At 42.7% G+C, this 16,308-nt stretch overlaps 1 protein-coding gene across 3 annotated transcripts in view; it reads left to right on the plus strand.

The window, feature by feature from the left end:
* Positions 1-407: 407 nt before the first annotated feature.
* Positions 408-16,308, plus strand: part of ARHGEF3 (Rho guanine nucleotide exchange factor 3) — a 268,433-nt gene continuing 252,532 nt past the window's right edge. The window contains exon 1 of one of the 3 annotated variants that reach the window (XM_034776302.1): positions 408-661. Coding sequence is in view for 1 of the 3 variants with exons in the window: in XM_034776298.1 (XP_034632189.1) it covers positions 634-668 (35 nt within the window). In the remaining 2 variants the exon portion in view is untranslated. Of the gene's footprint in view, positions 669-776; positions 1,019-16,308 lie in introns of those variants that run through there. The other 2 variants (XM_034776298.1, XM_034776299.1) reach the window with 2 other exon arrangements.

The raw sequence follows: 16,308 nt of genomic DNA on the forward strand, positions 1-16,308 counted from the left end.
GAGTGTGAAGCAGACAGGAAGAGAGAATGAGAGACGGGGGGACAAGGAGGAAGAAAAAGAAAGGGGTCAGGGAGAAACAGAGAATGAGGAGGGTGCGAGGGGGAAAAGGGAGAGAGAAACGAGATCTAAAATAAGAAGGGGAGGGGGAAATGAAAGAGAAAAGGGTAGAGGGAGGATGCGTGAATGTGTGTGAGAGAGACGGGCGTGTGTGTGTGTGTGTGGGTGTGTGTGTGTGTGTGTGTGGGTGGGAGGGAGGGTGTTGTTGAACACAGGAGCCAAGGGGCGGGACTCTGTCCTTGAACTGAGGGTAGAACTGCGCCGGAGAACGCCTGGCGTGTGAAGTTCTCGGACTTCCCTGGCCTGTGGGGGGGATTTTGGTGCCCAGCCTCTCCTGACAGCCGCTTTGCGGCAGCTCGAAGTTCCTGGAGGCCAGCACGGCCGGGCGCTGCGTTGTGTCGCCTCCTTCTTCTTCCCCACGGCCTGCTGAGGGAGCCGGGGAAAGTGGCCCTCGCTCAATCCCTGAGCGCTCTGGGGCTCTCCGGCCCCTGCCGGGGGCTGCAACCTCTTCTCTGCGAGCTGGAGTTCGGGCCGCCGCCGCCGCATCCCTGCCCTGGCTGCAGCGCCGAGCCGCCAATGCAGGGAGCCCAGGAGGAGCGGGAAGGTACGAGGTGAGGTGCTAGCGCCTGGTTTCTCCTCAACTCTGACCAGTTCCATGGGAGTTTCGGGAACCTGAACTGGGAGCGGAGCTTTGCTTGGGGCTGGGGTGGGGATGCCGCTGCCTGCCAAGCGGTAAGGGACAGATCCTGCCGGGGAGATTGCGAGCGGCTCGTCTGGCCATCCCAAAACAGCGGCGAACAACAACAGATACCGTGTGGTGAACTGGCCCCATCTGCTCCGGAGAAAGCCCCCTGGAGGGAACTCCAGCAGCTCCTCCCCTCACATGACACGGAGGGAAGGTTGAGTCATCTAGAGGTTAATGAGAAGATTCACACGAGTTTAGCCGAGGCTGCGCTACAGGGTAGGTTGGGTTTCCCCATACACATACACACAGCTCTTTCCCAGCCTGCTGACTGACAGGGGCTTTGTACGGCTTGAACTACACCCCGACATACCTAAAGCGGTACAACTATTGGTGGCTGTGTGTGCTCACTGCAGAGGGTTTTGTGGAAAATCACGACGGATTTTGCAGGATTCACATATCTGGCAGGGTTTGCAGGGTCAAGTTTACAGTACTAAAGATAGGTAAGGATAATAGGGGGGAAACGAATAGGACTTCACATTTTCAAAGCATTCTACAAACAGTAACTAATTTCAGGTTTCAGAGTAGCAGCCGTGTTAGTCTGTATCCGCAAAAAGAACAGGAATACTTGTGGCACCTTAGAGACTAACACGTTTATTAGAGCATAAGCTTTCGTGGGCTACTGCCCACTTCTTCGGATGCATATAGACTAATTTATAACTAATTTATCCTTGTATCACACCTCAGAAAGGCAGTGAGGTGAAGTGACTTGCTCAAGGCTACAGAGTGAGTCAGTGGCAAAGCCAGGATTACACTGTAGTGCCCTGATTCTTCTGGCACATGTGTTACTCCATTAACTGCTTATTTCACAATCCTGCAAACAGGCTGGGATTGTCGAAAGAGTTCAAGGGAGTTAGGTGCCCAACTCCCAGGGTGCCTCTCTCTCTTAGGCTGCTTTGAAAATTTCACTCTCTACAACATGAGTAATTTTACTCACTCAAGTAGTCCCATTGCATGTCTGCACACTGCAACTCGGAGTCAGCCTCCCGGCCTGCTTAGACAGATTTGTGCTAGCGCACTGAAAGTAACAGGGCTACAAGGTCCACACTAGCAGAGGATTGGGCTAGCTACCCAACCCCCTAGGTCTGTGTTAGGTGATTAGCTTGAGCCTCCCAGGGTGCAGCAACTCCATGCTGCTATTTTTAGCATGCTAGTTTGAGTACTGCCAGTGCCAGTGTGCCTATTTGGGCTGGGAGGCTCGCTCCCAGCTGCAGTGCAGACATACCCATTGAGTTCAAAATCACTCTGTGAAAGTATCTGTAGGACCGGGGCTTTATGCTGATATAAGCGGAAGAAGAATCAAGCCCAAGGAACTTCTGATTCTCAGTCCTGTACCTCAGTCACTACACAATGCTGCCTCAAGTTTTATAAAATTGAAATACCAAGGAGATGAAAGAGCACACAGTATTTGCACACAGGATTCTGAAATTAAACACAGCAGATTATGTATAGACTTCAAAACAGAGCTAGTGTTAATTAACCTGTAATAGATAGTTGTGTGAATTAACTTTAATGTTTTTGAAGTTCTTTGAAGAGGAAAACCACTATGCACAGTAAGTGTGAAATATTGCTAAATTCTTACTCTCTGCCGGTGGCATTCCATGGAATGCTGGCACTTCAACGGGGACACCTTTGTGATGTGGGAATGGCTATGGATCTAATTTAATGTGAGTGTGAGGGGCTATTTTACCCCAAAGAATTTGGTTTTATGAGGTGGTAGGTTTATTTTTCTACATACTACTAAAAATTTGTGAACATGTATAAGCATGCTTTTATATTTGTATGTAGATACTTTCTCATCTATACATAAGGCCATATGCACTCTTTGGCAGTAAAAAGGTAGAGAAAGTTCTTTGATCTTCAAACATTTGTTACAGAATTGAGCTACTTAGGACTCCAGTTCTGCAGCTTGTGTAGGATTCTACTTGCATGAAACTGTAGTAACTGTTAATGGCTATGGATAACAAACTCATTGCAGAGATCATAAAACTAGATACTGTGTGGGGGGAGTGGGGAAGTATGGAGCAGTGAGCTGCTTCACACATGGTAGAATCTGCAGTAAAGACCGCAGTGTGTGGAAATGTATAGAAAACTTTCAGGTTTCTTGTAATCTGAGGTGAAGACAGCCACCACTGCTTAGCTATTTGTATAAATGTTTATAAATGTTTTATTGTTTTCTGTACTGTGTTACTTCAGGTCTTGAGCAGAAATCCCTATTAATTTCCAAGGGGAGTTGTGCTTTAAAAATCAATGATACGAAAAGAGATTGTGACTTGCCATGGTAGCACATGTACTGTAGTATTTTGGCCTCACTCCCCATGGAGTTCCTCAAACCTCAGTTCCGTTTTTGGTTTTTGCAGTTCTTCTCCCTGGGATCATTGTTGTGCAGTTAGTTGGTCTCGTAGTATTTCTGCATAGAATCTGGAGTGAGGTGTTTTGTAGGGATTTTCTTGCTTTTTCAGCAGGTAAGCTATGGAAATGCATGGACCATAATTAGGATCTACGGTAGAACCTCACAGTACAAACACCAGAGTTATGAACTGACCAGTCAACCACACACCTCATCTGGAATCAGAAGTACACAATCAGGCAGCAGCAGAGACCGAAAAAAAGCAAAAGCAAATATAGTACAGTATTGTGTTAAATGTAAACTACTAAAAAAAAAAAAAAAAAAGCAGCATTTTTCTTCTGCATATAAAGTTTCAAAACTGTATTAAGTCAATGTTTAGTTGTAAACTTTTGAAAGAGCAACCATAACAATTGTTCAGAGTTATGAACATTTCAGAGTTAAAAACTCCCTTCCTGAGGTGTTCATAACTCTGAGGTTCTACTGTATTTTGTTTTTGTCATTCATGAGTTGAAGTGAATGAAAGCTGCAGAAGCTCAGCAACTTTTTGCCTAAATTTGGATTTAGAAGCTAATTTTTGTCTTCCAGATAGGAATATTTAGATTTGAGTAGTGTTTGTTTTTGCATTGAGATGGGTTCAAACCCAAGTGCTGGGCCTGAATACTTAAACTATGTGAGAGTTTGCACCTAAACTTTAAAGCTCTGATTCTCATCTTGATTTTTGTTAACTGGTATATTTAGTGAGTGACTAAAAGTAAAACAGTACCATCATATGCTACAAATCTCTCAAACAAGTTATTTTAAGTATGTTTTGTATCTTCTTTTCTGAGGCTGTTATGAACCTGATAAGTTTATAAATGTGCCTTCTTTGAAGCAATGCTTAGTGCAACCACAGTCAATTAATTCAGATCTTTTTAAGTATGCTTTTTTTGGAAGATATAAGGTGTCTGTATATATATACACACCCTAGACAATGTCCTCAACAATGTAGATGTTAACCTGTTGGCTGTGAACCAGCTGTTCCTTTCCTACGTGGACTGGTATTCCATAAAACTTAGTTGCTTTTAAGGAAATTTACCAAGTATACTACACAGCACTGCATGAAATATGGTTCATGCACCTAATCCCTGATGTAACATTAAGATAGACCTTTAGTGAGTTTAAAGACATCCAATTCAGTGTTGGAACCACATTCTCTTCTTAATTTGCCCCACTGAGCCCAGGTACTTCAAGGTCTGAGATTTGTGTGAGTGTTGCTTTGTATAAGATCTCTCTCTCTCTCTCATGGGCGCTCTCTCTCTCTCTCTCTCTACACACACCTAGGAATAAATGGTGTGAATGAGAAGTTTTAACTGGTTGTTGGGGCTTATTCCAAGTCTTCAGCTTATCCAGCTTGATATTCAATAATACTAAATTTATTGTCTGTATTTTAAGTTCCTAAAAGTTTCTATTAGGTTCAAGAAGCTTGTAATTATTTTGAGTACTACATGTGATAACCTCTGCCCCATTAGTACAAACATTATAATAAATACACTTAGAATCCTTTTGAAGTTTTCTGTGTGCACTGAGTTATATTGCAAGCAGCTTAAATTCAGTTAAATCTCACATTCCTTCCTAACAATAATTCCATATGAATTGTCATTTTTTCACTCATAATACATAAGGATGATTGGCAGAGGGATCTTCTTAATAGGAGACTTCAAAGAATTTTGTGGGTTTAAGTCAATTCCTTTAACGTTATTTTAAACTAGCTTTTTTGTGTTTAATTTTCTAGGTCTCTTTATTTAAATTTTAACCAGAATCTATCTTGGAGAAAGTGAGGCTGTGCAATTGCTTCCTTGCAGCTATTTTTATCTATAGCAAGGGTTTGGATCGAAAGAAGGTTAGTTTCTGTGAACCCGTATGATGTGGTGTTTTTTGTTTTTTTTCCCCCTGAAATCATGTTCCTCAAGTTTTGAATGGTGTTTTGGAGTTTTAATTGCTTGACTCCCATGAAAGTCTGTGCCAAGCAAAGCTAAAACACTGCACAAGACTAAAAGTTTGAACTGATATAGTATATAGAATTATTACATTGTACTATGTTAGTCATCAAATATAGGACTTAATAAATATGCTCTAATAATCTGTGACTAACGAATATCTCATACACATTTGTTGAGGTAGCCATAACTCCAAAGTAGCTATTATGAAGTAAACATCTCTATACAAAATGTGTATTATTGGAGGGTGGGGTAAAAGCAGTGCACAGGAGCTTCATGTAAGTGGTGTGCTTTAAACCATGGAAATGTAAACAATGTTCTTGAATTTCCAGAGGTGCTTTTATTAGGTCCTGGTCAAGTTACAGGTGCTCAACACTGTTCAGGATTAAGCTGTAAGAGTTCAGATGCTTGACATCTGAGTATCAGGCCCTTAATGCCTAAACAAAAGGATATGTTTTAATTGTTTTTATTACTTCTCCCTAATCACCCAACTAAGGCTTGGCTACACAGCTTATTCCCCTTTCAGTATGGGAATAATTATACTGGTATAACTGCACCCATGCTGGACTTTGTACTGGTATAGCTAAAATGGAACGGATTGAGTCACTTACCATGTCAGGCTCCATGACAATACTGGAAGCTGCTCTCCATTGATATGGTGTGTTCTCTCTCTCGCTCTTCCTGCCCCCAGCCCCCTATGTGTGGAGCACCTGCAGGATTGGGGGTCTCAAAGGCTATTGAAGATAATTCTAGAATCATACACTTTCCTTTTACCCTCTATATGTAAATCTGTTAAACACCCTATCGAACCGCAGCCAGTGGGAGCTGCGATTGGCCGAACCTGCGGATGCGGCAGGTAAATAAACTGGCCAGGGGGCTTACTCTGGCGGGCCACGTGCCAAAAGTTGCCGATCCCCGGTGTAAACCATTCTGGCATTTGAGGTGTTGGAAACAAGACATAAAGAGGTAGCATGGGGAGCAGCAGTTTTTTGGATGTGCACCATCTTGTGATTAGGCATACTGGTGGTTGTATGTATATCTGCCTTCACTTCTTCTCTAAAAATGTTTTACTTAAATATTGCCTGTAGTAAGACATTTAATTTGTTTGATCAAAACATAATTGTGCTTTGTTTGGAAGTTTTTCTAATGTTCCAGAAGGATGCTTATTTTTTTGCACCTTCATAATTTTTCCTTTTTTGAAATTACTTGAAACCACCAAAAGCCCTTTTTACTTAATATACTCCTCAGAAGTGACTCTGATATTCTTTCCAAGGCAAATTTGCAGGATTTGTCCCCATTACCATCTTAGAACAATATTTTTGAATAACACCTCAAATGCTTTACTTTCAAGTTTGGTGTTTTGAGGAGGATAGAGTTAAATTCCTCTCACATGTTACTAACTGTATGAGTCACTAGAATTGGTAACAGAAATAATTCTCATAATCTTTGGAAAGAACCTTTCAACACTGTTTTGCTGTGTAGTATCGACTTAGAAGACACAAAGGCAGTGTCTTAATATAAAAGTAGAACTGTGTGTACTTGAGATCATCAACAACCATATTAACTTGAACCAGAAGAACAAAATCAGCAGAGCTTCTTACTAAGATTTCAGCCAAAATCAAGACAGTAACAGGTCAGTACTAAAGGCCGGATTGTGCCATTTAAGTTTTGGTGGTTTGGAGGTGAGGAGAGGCAGAATCAACAGTTTAAATTACTGGGCAAGTGTTAGTGTGTATCAGTGGTACTATATGGCCCTTTTATTTTGCCTCTCTTCTAACACTAGAAAAAATAAAAACAGACCTGTTCAATCATTCCACTTGCCTCAGAATGACAGGTAAGACTTAATGGGAACAAATTCAGTGGAATTAAATATCTTTGATTGCTATTAAACTTAATAAGTTATAACAGTTAACGTGTTCTGTGCTTAAGAATGTGTTAACGCTTATTCATAGATTATAAAGCCAGAAGTGGCCACTGTGATCATCTAGTCTGACTTCCAGTGTAACATACACCATAGAATTTCCCTGAATTAATTCCTGTATGAACTAGAGGATACATCTTACATGATAAAAGGTTTCAATTAATTCAACTCATGGTCTCTTAAATTGGGGCTTAAGAAAGATTGTTTGGATTTGTTTTGTAACACTGTTTTTGTGGCTAATTAGATATGAGAGAACATTTGTGTGTGTGTGCGTGCATGTGTGTGGGTGAGATTATTGAGAAGGACACAGAGTACTGAAACACTTGAGTTTGTTTGTTTTTTTACGGGATAAACTACTGAAGTTACTTTCCTCTACAGAGAGGGCTCCCTTCCCCCCCCCCCCCCCCGCCCAATTAAAATCACTTCGATTTTTTGCTTTGCTTTGGTTTTTCAACAAACAAACAAAAGTAGTAGTTTGCCAGGCTGGTCAATGTAGTAATGTCATACCCTTTCATCCTCTATTTCACCAATGTAAATTACTGCAAAATTGACTAATGGCTCCTTCCAGGAGACAGGATTGCGGATTAGATGAACCAATGGGATCAGTCATTCTGTAATTCCTATTTTCATAAAGCTACCCCTTTTTTGGACATACAACTGTCAGGAAAGAATATGCATTTACATTTTTTGCGGGGGTTGAATGAGCATACTCACTTCTGCTTTCATTGAAATGAGTAAGTATCAGATTGGACCCTTCAAGGGCATCTAGTAACTGAAAGGTGACTCCAGTCTTTAGAACAGGTTCAACACTGGCATTAGCACTGCAATTTCCCCCATCAACTTGCTTTAATTTTATTCTAGGATGTTTTGTAATGTATTTGGTTGGGTTCATTCTTTTGTGGCTTCTGATCATTGGAAAAAGAAGTAGGTGCTCAGAACTAAAGGATTAAGTCCACTCAGAACTATATTGCAAACTAGTGATTTTTCTGCTGCATTAAAGAATACCATATTCATGGTTCTGGATTCAGTATGGTACAAATTTGCATTGTTCCCTATGGCCTCCTGCTTTACATTCCTTTGTGCAAAGACTAACAGCAGCATTCTTGGTCTTCCAAGGTGTCTGGTTTCCAAGCATTTTTTTCCTTCTTGCCTGCTCAGTGGTTCTCAACCAGGGGTACACAGAGCCCTGGGGGTACGCGGAGGTCTTCCAGGGGGTACTCAACTCATCTAGATCAGTTTCTCAACATGGAGGTTGCGATCCCCAGGGAGGGTTGCGGGACAGATTTAGGGGGATTGCAAGTTCAGGGCCAGCATTTGGGGTGGCAAACAGGGAAATTGCCTGGGTCCCCATGCCACAAGGGGGCCCCACAAAGTTAAGTTACACACTTCAGCTCTGAGCAGCAGGGCTCAGGCTTCAGCCCCGCCGCCAGGAGCTCCGGCTTCAGACAAGGCTCACACTGAAATGTAAGTACAATATTTATATTTCAGTTAATCTATTTTATAATTATATGGTAAAAATGAGAAAGTAAGCACATATTCAGTAACAATGTGGTCAAAAGCTATTTGGAATAACTATAATGCATGAGGAAAAAAAGTCCACAATCTAATGATTTGCGCTGAAGTGATTATGCAATGTGAAATTTCCTAGAATTGCCTGTTACTTGAGGGATTTTTCTACTCACTACAGATGTAGGAGTTTTTGTTTTTTCAATTCTCATTCTAACTTATCTTAAGTATGTTGGAAGGACCTCTTTTTCTTTTTATTAGGTTATGCCAAGTGTGTTAGTGGTATGAACATGTCTAGCAATCGCTGCATCGTATCTTAAAATTGTTGATTTAAAGTTTGCAGAGGGGATTGTTTGCAGCACTTGCTGCTGAAGCAGCATCATTATTTAATTACATACACTTAAAATCTGTGCTTTAACACGCTATTTGCTTAAGGCAATGTGCTGGTTAGAAGCTGTTCTGCCTGCTTTGTGTGTAAATGAGAGACTTTCCAGAAAGCAGCAGAGCTGTAACCATTTGTGTTCAATGAAAAGTACAGAATGCTGTACATCTAGTAAAGGGTTGATAAAGTGGCTTTATGGATGTAAGGGCTCTTCTCTGAGAGAACAAGGAGCAGGAGTTAGTAACCTTCTCCCTACCCTCTCTGATTTTTCACTGTGGCAGAGGTAAATTATTTTATTTATTTATTTTTTCATTACTCCTCTGACACTGTTGATACTGGGGTTTACAATAAAACCCTCAAAGATTTTCCACAGTTCCTTTGTCAGACAGAAATGCAGAAGATAATTTTCAGTAAACTGAGGCATTTTGCTGGACAGTAGGAGAGGGAGGAGCACAAGGGACTGTTGGGTAATTTTAATGAAAAGTTAATAATTGTGAGTAGAGATCTTTAGTGTTACACTAAATTCACTGTGGGCCTATTCATGAAGGCTTTATTCTGCTGGAGTTTTGCCTAACTAAGGAGTGAAGGAAAAAGAGAGAATCTGAGTTTTAGGAGTCAAATGCTGGTCCCCTGTTGTTTTTTTTTTTAAAGACCAAAATGATAAGACTTGGTGTAAGGGAATCTATGCTGGGAATGCAGAAGATAGATTATCCTCATTTCTACTTTTGCCAATCTGGTGGCAATGAAACATGGGCTAACTTGATGACCCTGACCTCTTTGCAACTCTCATGTAATTTTTGGATCTTCTGATCACTCCCCTATCATCAGTCTTGCACTGGTGTCCTGTGCAGACTTTTTGTGGCCTGGTATCCCCTCCCCACCAGTAAAACTGTTCGTGTAGTTCCATGGTATTGTTGAACTAATTTAATGGATACCTAAGAAAAGCTGATCAGGGAGCTACATTCACCTAGACTAAAATCCAGTGTTATGCACAAAATAAAATGTTTTTTTTTTTTTAAAGTGCTTTTGTTAGAAGGGAGCTCTTATTTAGTGACTAGCAGGACTGCTAATCTGAGTGTAGACCTGTTTGGAAATCTCAAAGACTACGTTGACTCTTTATTAGGTGCCTTGTAAGGAAATATGATTTACATCTTTATCTGATTAGAGTCTCTCTCAATAATAGTTAGGTATACAATCTAGGAAAGATTGAGATTCTTTTTGCAGTGCCACTAACCTATTTCAAATGCAAACCAATACACTTGGGCTGTGGGGAGAGAGAGAAGCAGGATTCTTCCAAAAAAACACACATGGGCAAGAAAGAAACTCCTGCTTCTGGTGTAGTGTTGCCACTTTCCTAATGGCTGGTAACCGGACCCCTGAGGCCCCTGCTCTGCCTCTTCCTCCCAGATCAAAATAACTGGACATCAGGGCTTGTCAAATGGCACCTAGACTGTCTGGTGAAAACTGGATGGGTGGCACCCTATTCTGGTGCTATGATATGCAGTAGTATACTTGCAAGTGTAAAGCTTCCTTGCAAGTTTAAATAAGAAATGTATACAAATCTGGAGAAACAATAATTTTAGTTTGTAACAATCTAGTTGCACAACTCTATCGAGATTAACCTGCCATGCTGATCAACAATGTCACTTTGAGGAATGAGATTGCAATGCTCTTATATTCTATGAGAAAACAAAATACCACGATGTAAAAGAATTGCCTTCTTATATGCTAGTGTTTTGTGTGTATATATGCATACACAGGGTGAAGAATATTTGCCTTTGTTTGGGGGTAAGGATTGTGCAAAACTTGATGATTTAGTAATTGCATAACTGTGTCCTATTCATTAATGTGGAGCATGAATTTAGTTTTCATTTCTTGAAGCTGAACTGTGGTGCTCAAATGAATGAATTGCTAGTGCAAAGAAATAATCAAATATATAAATTTAATGTGCTGTACTGTGTTACGTTTCATCGCATACACAGGGAGAAGTTAGATAAAAACATAAAATATTCCTGCTAGAAGGCGCAGTGTGACACTGCTTTATTTCTTAGAGTTCAGAATGATAACACACAAGAACCCCAAAAGAGAGAGAGAAAGCAGCTTCCTAAAACAGAAAGGCACATTTCACCCCACTCTAGGCTGGTTGCCTCCAAACTGACTGTATCTGTTCTGATTGTGTACTTTCCTATAGAACCCTCTTCCCTGTAAGCAGGTCCAGGAGATCTCTAAGTAATTAAAGTGATAGCTCTACAATTTTTAACACAGATTTCTATACACCACCCACTAGAATTTCTACACCATACACTAGCTGCCATAAGTTGGGTGTCTGAAGGTGTTCACTTATGCTTTTGTTCTGGGGTTTTATTTTCCTCCATGTAATATTTCCTATCAGAGCATGATCTCTAGAATAGCCTATAGCATATAGTTACAGTACATGGACCTTTATTGGGAGCAGTCAAGGTTCAATGCACAAAATGAGGGTGAGGAACAGATTACCCCTTGGGTTGAGTCTTTTAAATTAATATTCATTGACTGACTTTGGCAAAAGCTCCAGATTATTAGGAGGAGGGTTGGTAGATTTATTTTTTCCCTCTTCAGGCTTTAGCATTAACAGTACAGTATCTGTGCTTTATACTTCAAGTTCAAACAAGAGTTGGACACGGATATTGAGACACTTGTGGGTAGCCTGTTTTTCCTGCTGGACTATTCTTATAGTGCTTGTTGAATTAATTTGTAAGATATTATCACTGGAAAATTATTTCTGATGATAATGTCTGTATTTCAATCTTGTAACACAATATTGTGTTACATCTGTGAACAAAATCTTGCGTTAGTGGTTTTATCTTTAATTCTGTATAGATCACTTAAACATATACTGTATCTTTTGATGGTATATACATTTTCTCTGAACAACAGCACAGGTTATAATTGTATGTTAGAATTTAGTCCCGGTCTAAGACACATATGCTGAAGCAATTCTAAGAGTTTTGTGCTCACTGAGTCACTTCAAAGAAAAACATTTCATTAAGTTTTGATTTGACCAAAATCTGAATGTTTAGGTTTAACTGTTCTGAAACATTTCATTTAGAATTTGCTTAGCAAAGCATTATATTGCATTTTCCTATTGTCATATTGCCTTAAGGGTTCTATAGTTCTGGTCCTTCTCTCCTCTGGGCTGGGCTCCCTGGAGGATATCTACCTTGAGACAACATTTTCTGTCACAGAGCTGTGTGGTACATCATGGGAGACATGTGACTTTGGGAGCATTATGGGAGATGTAGTCCAGTGAGGAGAGAATGGGGTGTGTCAGACTCCCAAACTACAACTCCCATAAGGGAATGCATCACAATGGGAAAACACCATTGAAGATTGAAATGAGTCAAAAGGAAGGGTTTCGGGTCATTTCAACAAACCAAAACCAGACATTTTGATTGTGGGACTGTCAAAATTTTAATTTTTTAAAAATTTCCATTCAGCAGAAAGATTTGAAATTTCAACTTTTCATCCCAATTTGGGAAAAAAAACAAGTGTTGGAATTTCCTATGGGGATTTTGCCCAGGCTCTTGTAAAATGAAGAGATGAGAACTTGTGAATAAATACATCCACTTTTTGGGGAAGTGGTGGGTGTGTGCAAATCAAAGCTATCTCTAAGTATTAATTAATTTGTATATTTTTGTCTTTAGCCAATATTTAAGTGAGCTCATATTGAATAATTATGCAATGAATTGGGCATAAACATTAATTTTTCTTCAAGGAGCATCCTGTAGGTGCTCCACTTCAGGTGAATGCGCACCCCTGCTTCTTCAATCAGAGAGTTTCAGCAGCAGTGCTTATCTGTGTCGCGCATGCACTATCTCATCTTATGCTGTTGTCAGCGCCTATCTAGCACTCACAACCCGACCCCCCTCAGTTCCTTCTCAACCGTCCTTGGCCTGAGACAGAGCTCCCAGCAGTGCGAAAACAGATACTATTATTTAAGCTTAGAAGAGTTTCTTCTTAGAATACTTTTTAATAGATTAGATACGGTTACTTACCCTTTCTTTCCCCGTTAATTTTCTGTTTACACTTTTTTTTCTTTTTATACCTCTATTTCTACCCATTAGAATAGTTACTGTTCACCTATATGGTTGAACTGCCATAGTTTCAGTATGCCTGGTTCACCAGGCTTCAAATGTTGCCTTTCCTGCCAGGAGGCGATCCTGGTGTCGGACGGACACTCTCAATGTGTCTGCTGCTTAGGTGAGATACAGACACCTCGGAAGTGCTCTCACTGCAGTAACCCAAAGGCTCAAGCCTGAAGGGACAGAGATTTGCATCTCAAATTTATTCTCCTGGAGAAGTCTCTGTGCCCGGCATCTGATCCCGGCCAGCCAGACCTCTGGACAAAGATCTCCAGAGACGCCATCTTCTCCATACAAGAAGGCTCATTCCGCCAAAAAAAGGCTCTGAGGAAAAGAGCATCAACTTCTCCACTGAAAGACCCAGTAAAAAAAGAAGCGATCTTCAGGTCATTACCTACCCTCGGTACTGACCTCATCATGATTGAGTACATACAAGGCACCAGGATCCTCCAGTACCACGTGTACTACAACAACCACTGACCCCAAGTGGACAGACTCAGAGTTGAGAGGCAAACAAATGTCCTCCTCCTCTGCTATGACACTGATGGGGCCGGATGTGGCATCGAGGCACTCCACACAGCCTATGGTGCCACCACCTGTTCCAGTAGCACAGAGCGCTCAGAGGTCGGCACTGACACCCTGCAGTAGCATCGTTGGTACTGACCACTTCTGCGCCGGAACCACACCATTTCCTACATGTCTCTTCAACGCCGCAATCTTCGCTATTCGATCACTATGTCTCTCTGGCCTTACAGTGTTATCTTCACTTACACACACACAGCTCCAAAGCCCCTTCCATCCATTGAGGGGCACTGCTCAACAGTCACCTGAAGTGGACCATCCACAGGGACACTCCTCAAAGAAGAAGAGAAGGTTACTCATCCTGTACAGTAACTGATGGGTGGCCCTGTGGGTGTTCCACTACCCTTTCTCCTCCCATCTACTTCAGAGTTAAATTTCCGGACTCTACGGTAGAGAAGGAGCTGAGGTGGGTTGGGGTGTGTGTGCGCTGGATAGGCACCGACAGCGGTGAGAGACGGAGATAGCACATGAATGACTCAGACAAGCACTGCTGCTGAAACTCTCTGATTGAAAGCATGGGGGCATGCATTCACCTGAAGTGGAGCACCCACAGGGACAACCACCTCGAAGAATAATTGTTCTTTCTACCCTCAAAGAGGCTAGTCTTATTGTCTTCCCTTCACAATAAGGGCCCCTTCTGGGTCTCTCAGTAAAAGAACTAGGGTTCAAAAATGGCCTCCCCCGAGATTCTACCCCTTTCTACCACATGGGCCAGAAGGATCTGCATTTCCCTGGGAGGCCCCAACCTGGGATATCACTACGGTTCCCCTGAGGAGATAGCAAGGTGAGGGAGCTGAACCTGTAGGTCCCTTACTGTATTCTCCAGTGATGGCAGTGTCCATTGCCCTCCAATCACATCCAAGGAAGAGGCAGAGTGCGAGGAGGTGGCTAAGCTCTACAGCAGGGATGGGCAAATCTTTTGGCCCGAGAGTCACATCTCAGGTATGGAAATTGTATGGTGGGCCATGAATGCTCACGAAATTGGGGGTTGGGGTGTGGAAGGGGGTGAGGGCTCTAGCTGGGAGTGCGGGCTCTGGTGTGGGGTTGGGGACGAGGGGTTAGGGTGCAGGAGGGTGCTCCGTGCTGGCACTGAGGGGTTTGGAGGTCAGGAAGGTGATCAGGTTTGGGGCTGGGGAAGGGGGTTGGGGCCCAGGAGGGGGTCAAGGGTGCAGGCTCTGGGGAGTGCTTACCTCAAGCAGCTCCCAAAAGCAGTGGCATGTCCCCCCTCTGGCTCCAACGCAGAGGCACAGCCAGGTGGCTCTGCGTGCTGCCCCATCCACAGGCGCTACCCCTGCAGTTCCCATTGGTCGTGGTTCCTGGCCAATGGGAGCTGCGGGGGCAGTGTGCGGAGTCCCCTGGCTGCTCCTATGTGTAGGAGGGACGGGGGGGGACATGCCACTGCTTCCGGGAGCCGAACACAGCGGGGCAAGCCCCCAACCCCGCTCCCTGTCTGGAGCGGGGCAAGCCCCGGGCCCTGCTGCCTGATGGGAACTTGAGGCCAGATTAAAATGTCTGGAGGGCCGCATCTGGCCCTTGGCCCATAGTTTGCCCACCCCTGCTCTACAGTCAGGAGTGCGGCTGGTGCAAGCTATAGGGACAAAGGCCCAATTTTCTATCCAGTGTGCTACCCTTCTGGCATTCCTCCCCATATGGAGATGGAGAAGGGGGAACAGCTATTCCATTCTTGCCTTCTTGGGGAAAAGAGAGAGAGCGTGTGTGCGTGTGTGTGTGTGTATAGAAGTTGAGGCAACCTCACCAAGACTGGGCTTGCGTGTGTGTGTGTGTGGGGGGGGGGAATTACACTCTGCCTACAGTACCAGCAGAGCTCCCCAGTAAGACACATCAGTAAGGAGAGCGGCAGGTGAAGCAGGAGACACAGACCTTTCCCTTTGCTTCTGGCTTTCTCGGCCTTGCTCACTCCCTGAAGCCTGCAGGTGCAGTGGATACCAAAAACATCTAGGAAGGGGAAACGGAGCTGAGTTGACAATGTCTCCAAAAGGCAAATACAACCCCGGGACACAACTGGGAATTAGATAGTTACACTACAGTGCCCCAGTTGTTAGTCAGACATTTGAAATAAAGGTTGAAATTTTCCTCATTAAAGCTCTGTGGCAAGGAAGTTGGCTGAGCTGCCTGCTGCTGTGTAGATAAAACTGGAGGAAACTTCTGGGGATGGGCCATTTCCCTGCTGCCAGTGACTGTCAGGTCTGTTCTGCTTCAAGCTGGCGGAAGTACCCATTGTAATGGATCTCTGGACCTTTTTATTTGAAGAAAGGAAAAACATTGTTTACCAGAAATTTTCCTAGCTTCTGGTGACTTGCATTCTGGTTGTTTTAATTCATTAGTCTGCAGAAGACACTGATCTATGTCATACTGCTGATGTAAATACTGTTAGCTTGATAAATCTGTAGGCTGATTCTGATGAAATCCAGAGCTTGCTCAATCCAAACAGGATGATTCTGATGGCTGAAAATATCTGGTATTATTTTGTTTGACTCTTAAAAAAAACCCCAAAAGCAACCTTTGCAAAGAAGTTTCACATCACTACTGTGGATCATATTTCATGATGCAATTATCTTTCTCAATTTTGGGAGCCTTGGTTTATACTTCTAATTAGCATGTGAAAAGCACAGGCTTGGAGCAGATTAGGCCATGTGTACCTTTCAGAAAT

The sequence above is a fragment of the Trachemys scripta genome, chromosome 7 (genome assembly GCF_013100865.1).
Source record: "Trachemys scripta elegans isolate TJP31775 chromosome 7, CAS_Tse_1.0, whole genome shotgun sequence".
NCBI lineage: Eukaryota > Metazoa > Chordata > Testudines > Emydidae > Trachemys > Trachemys scripta.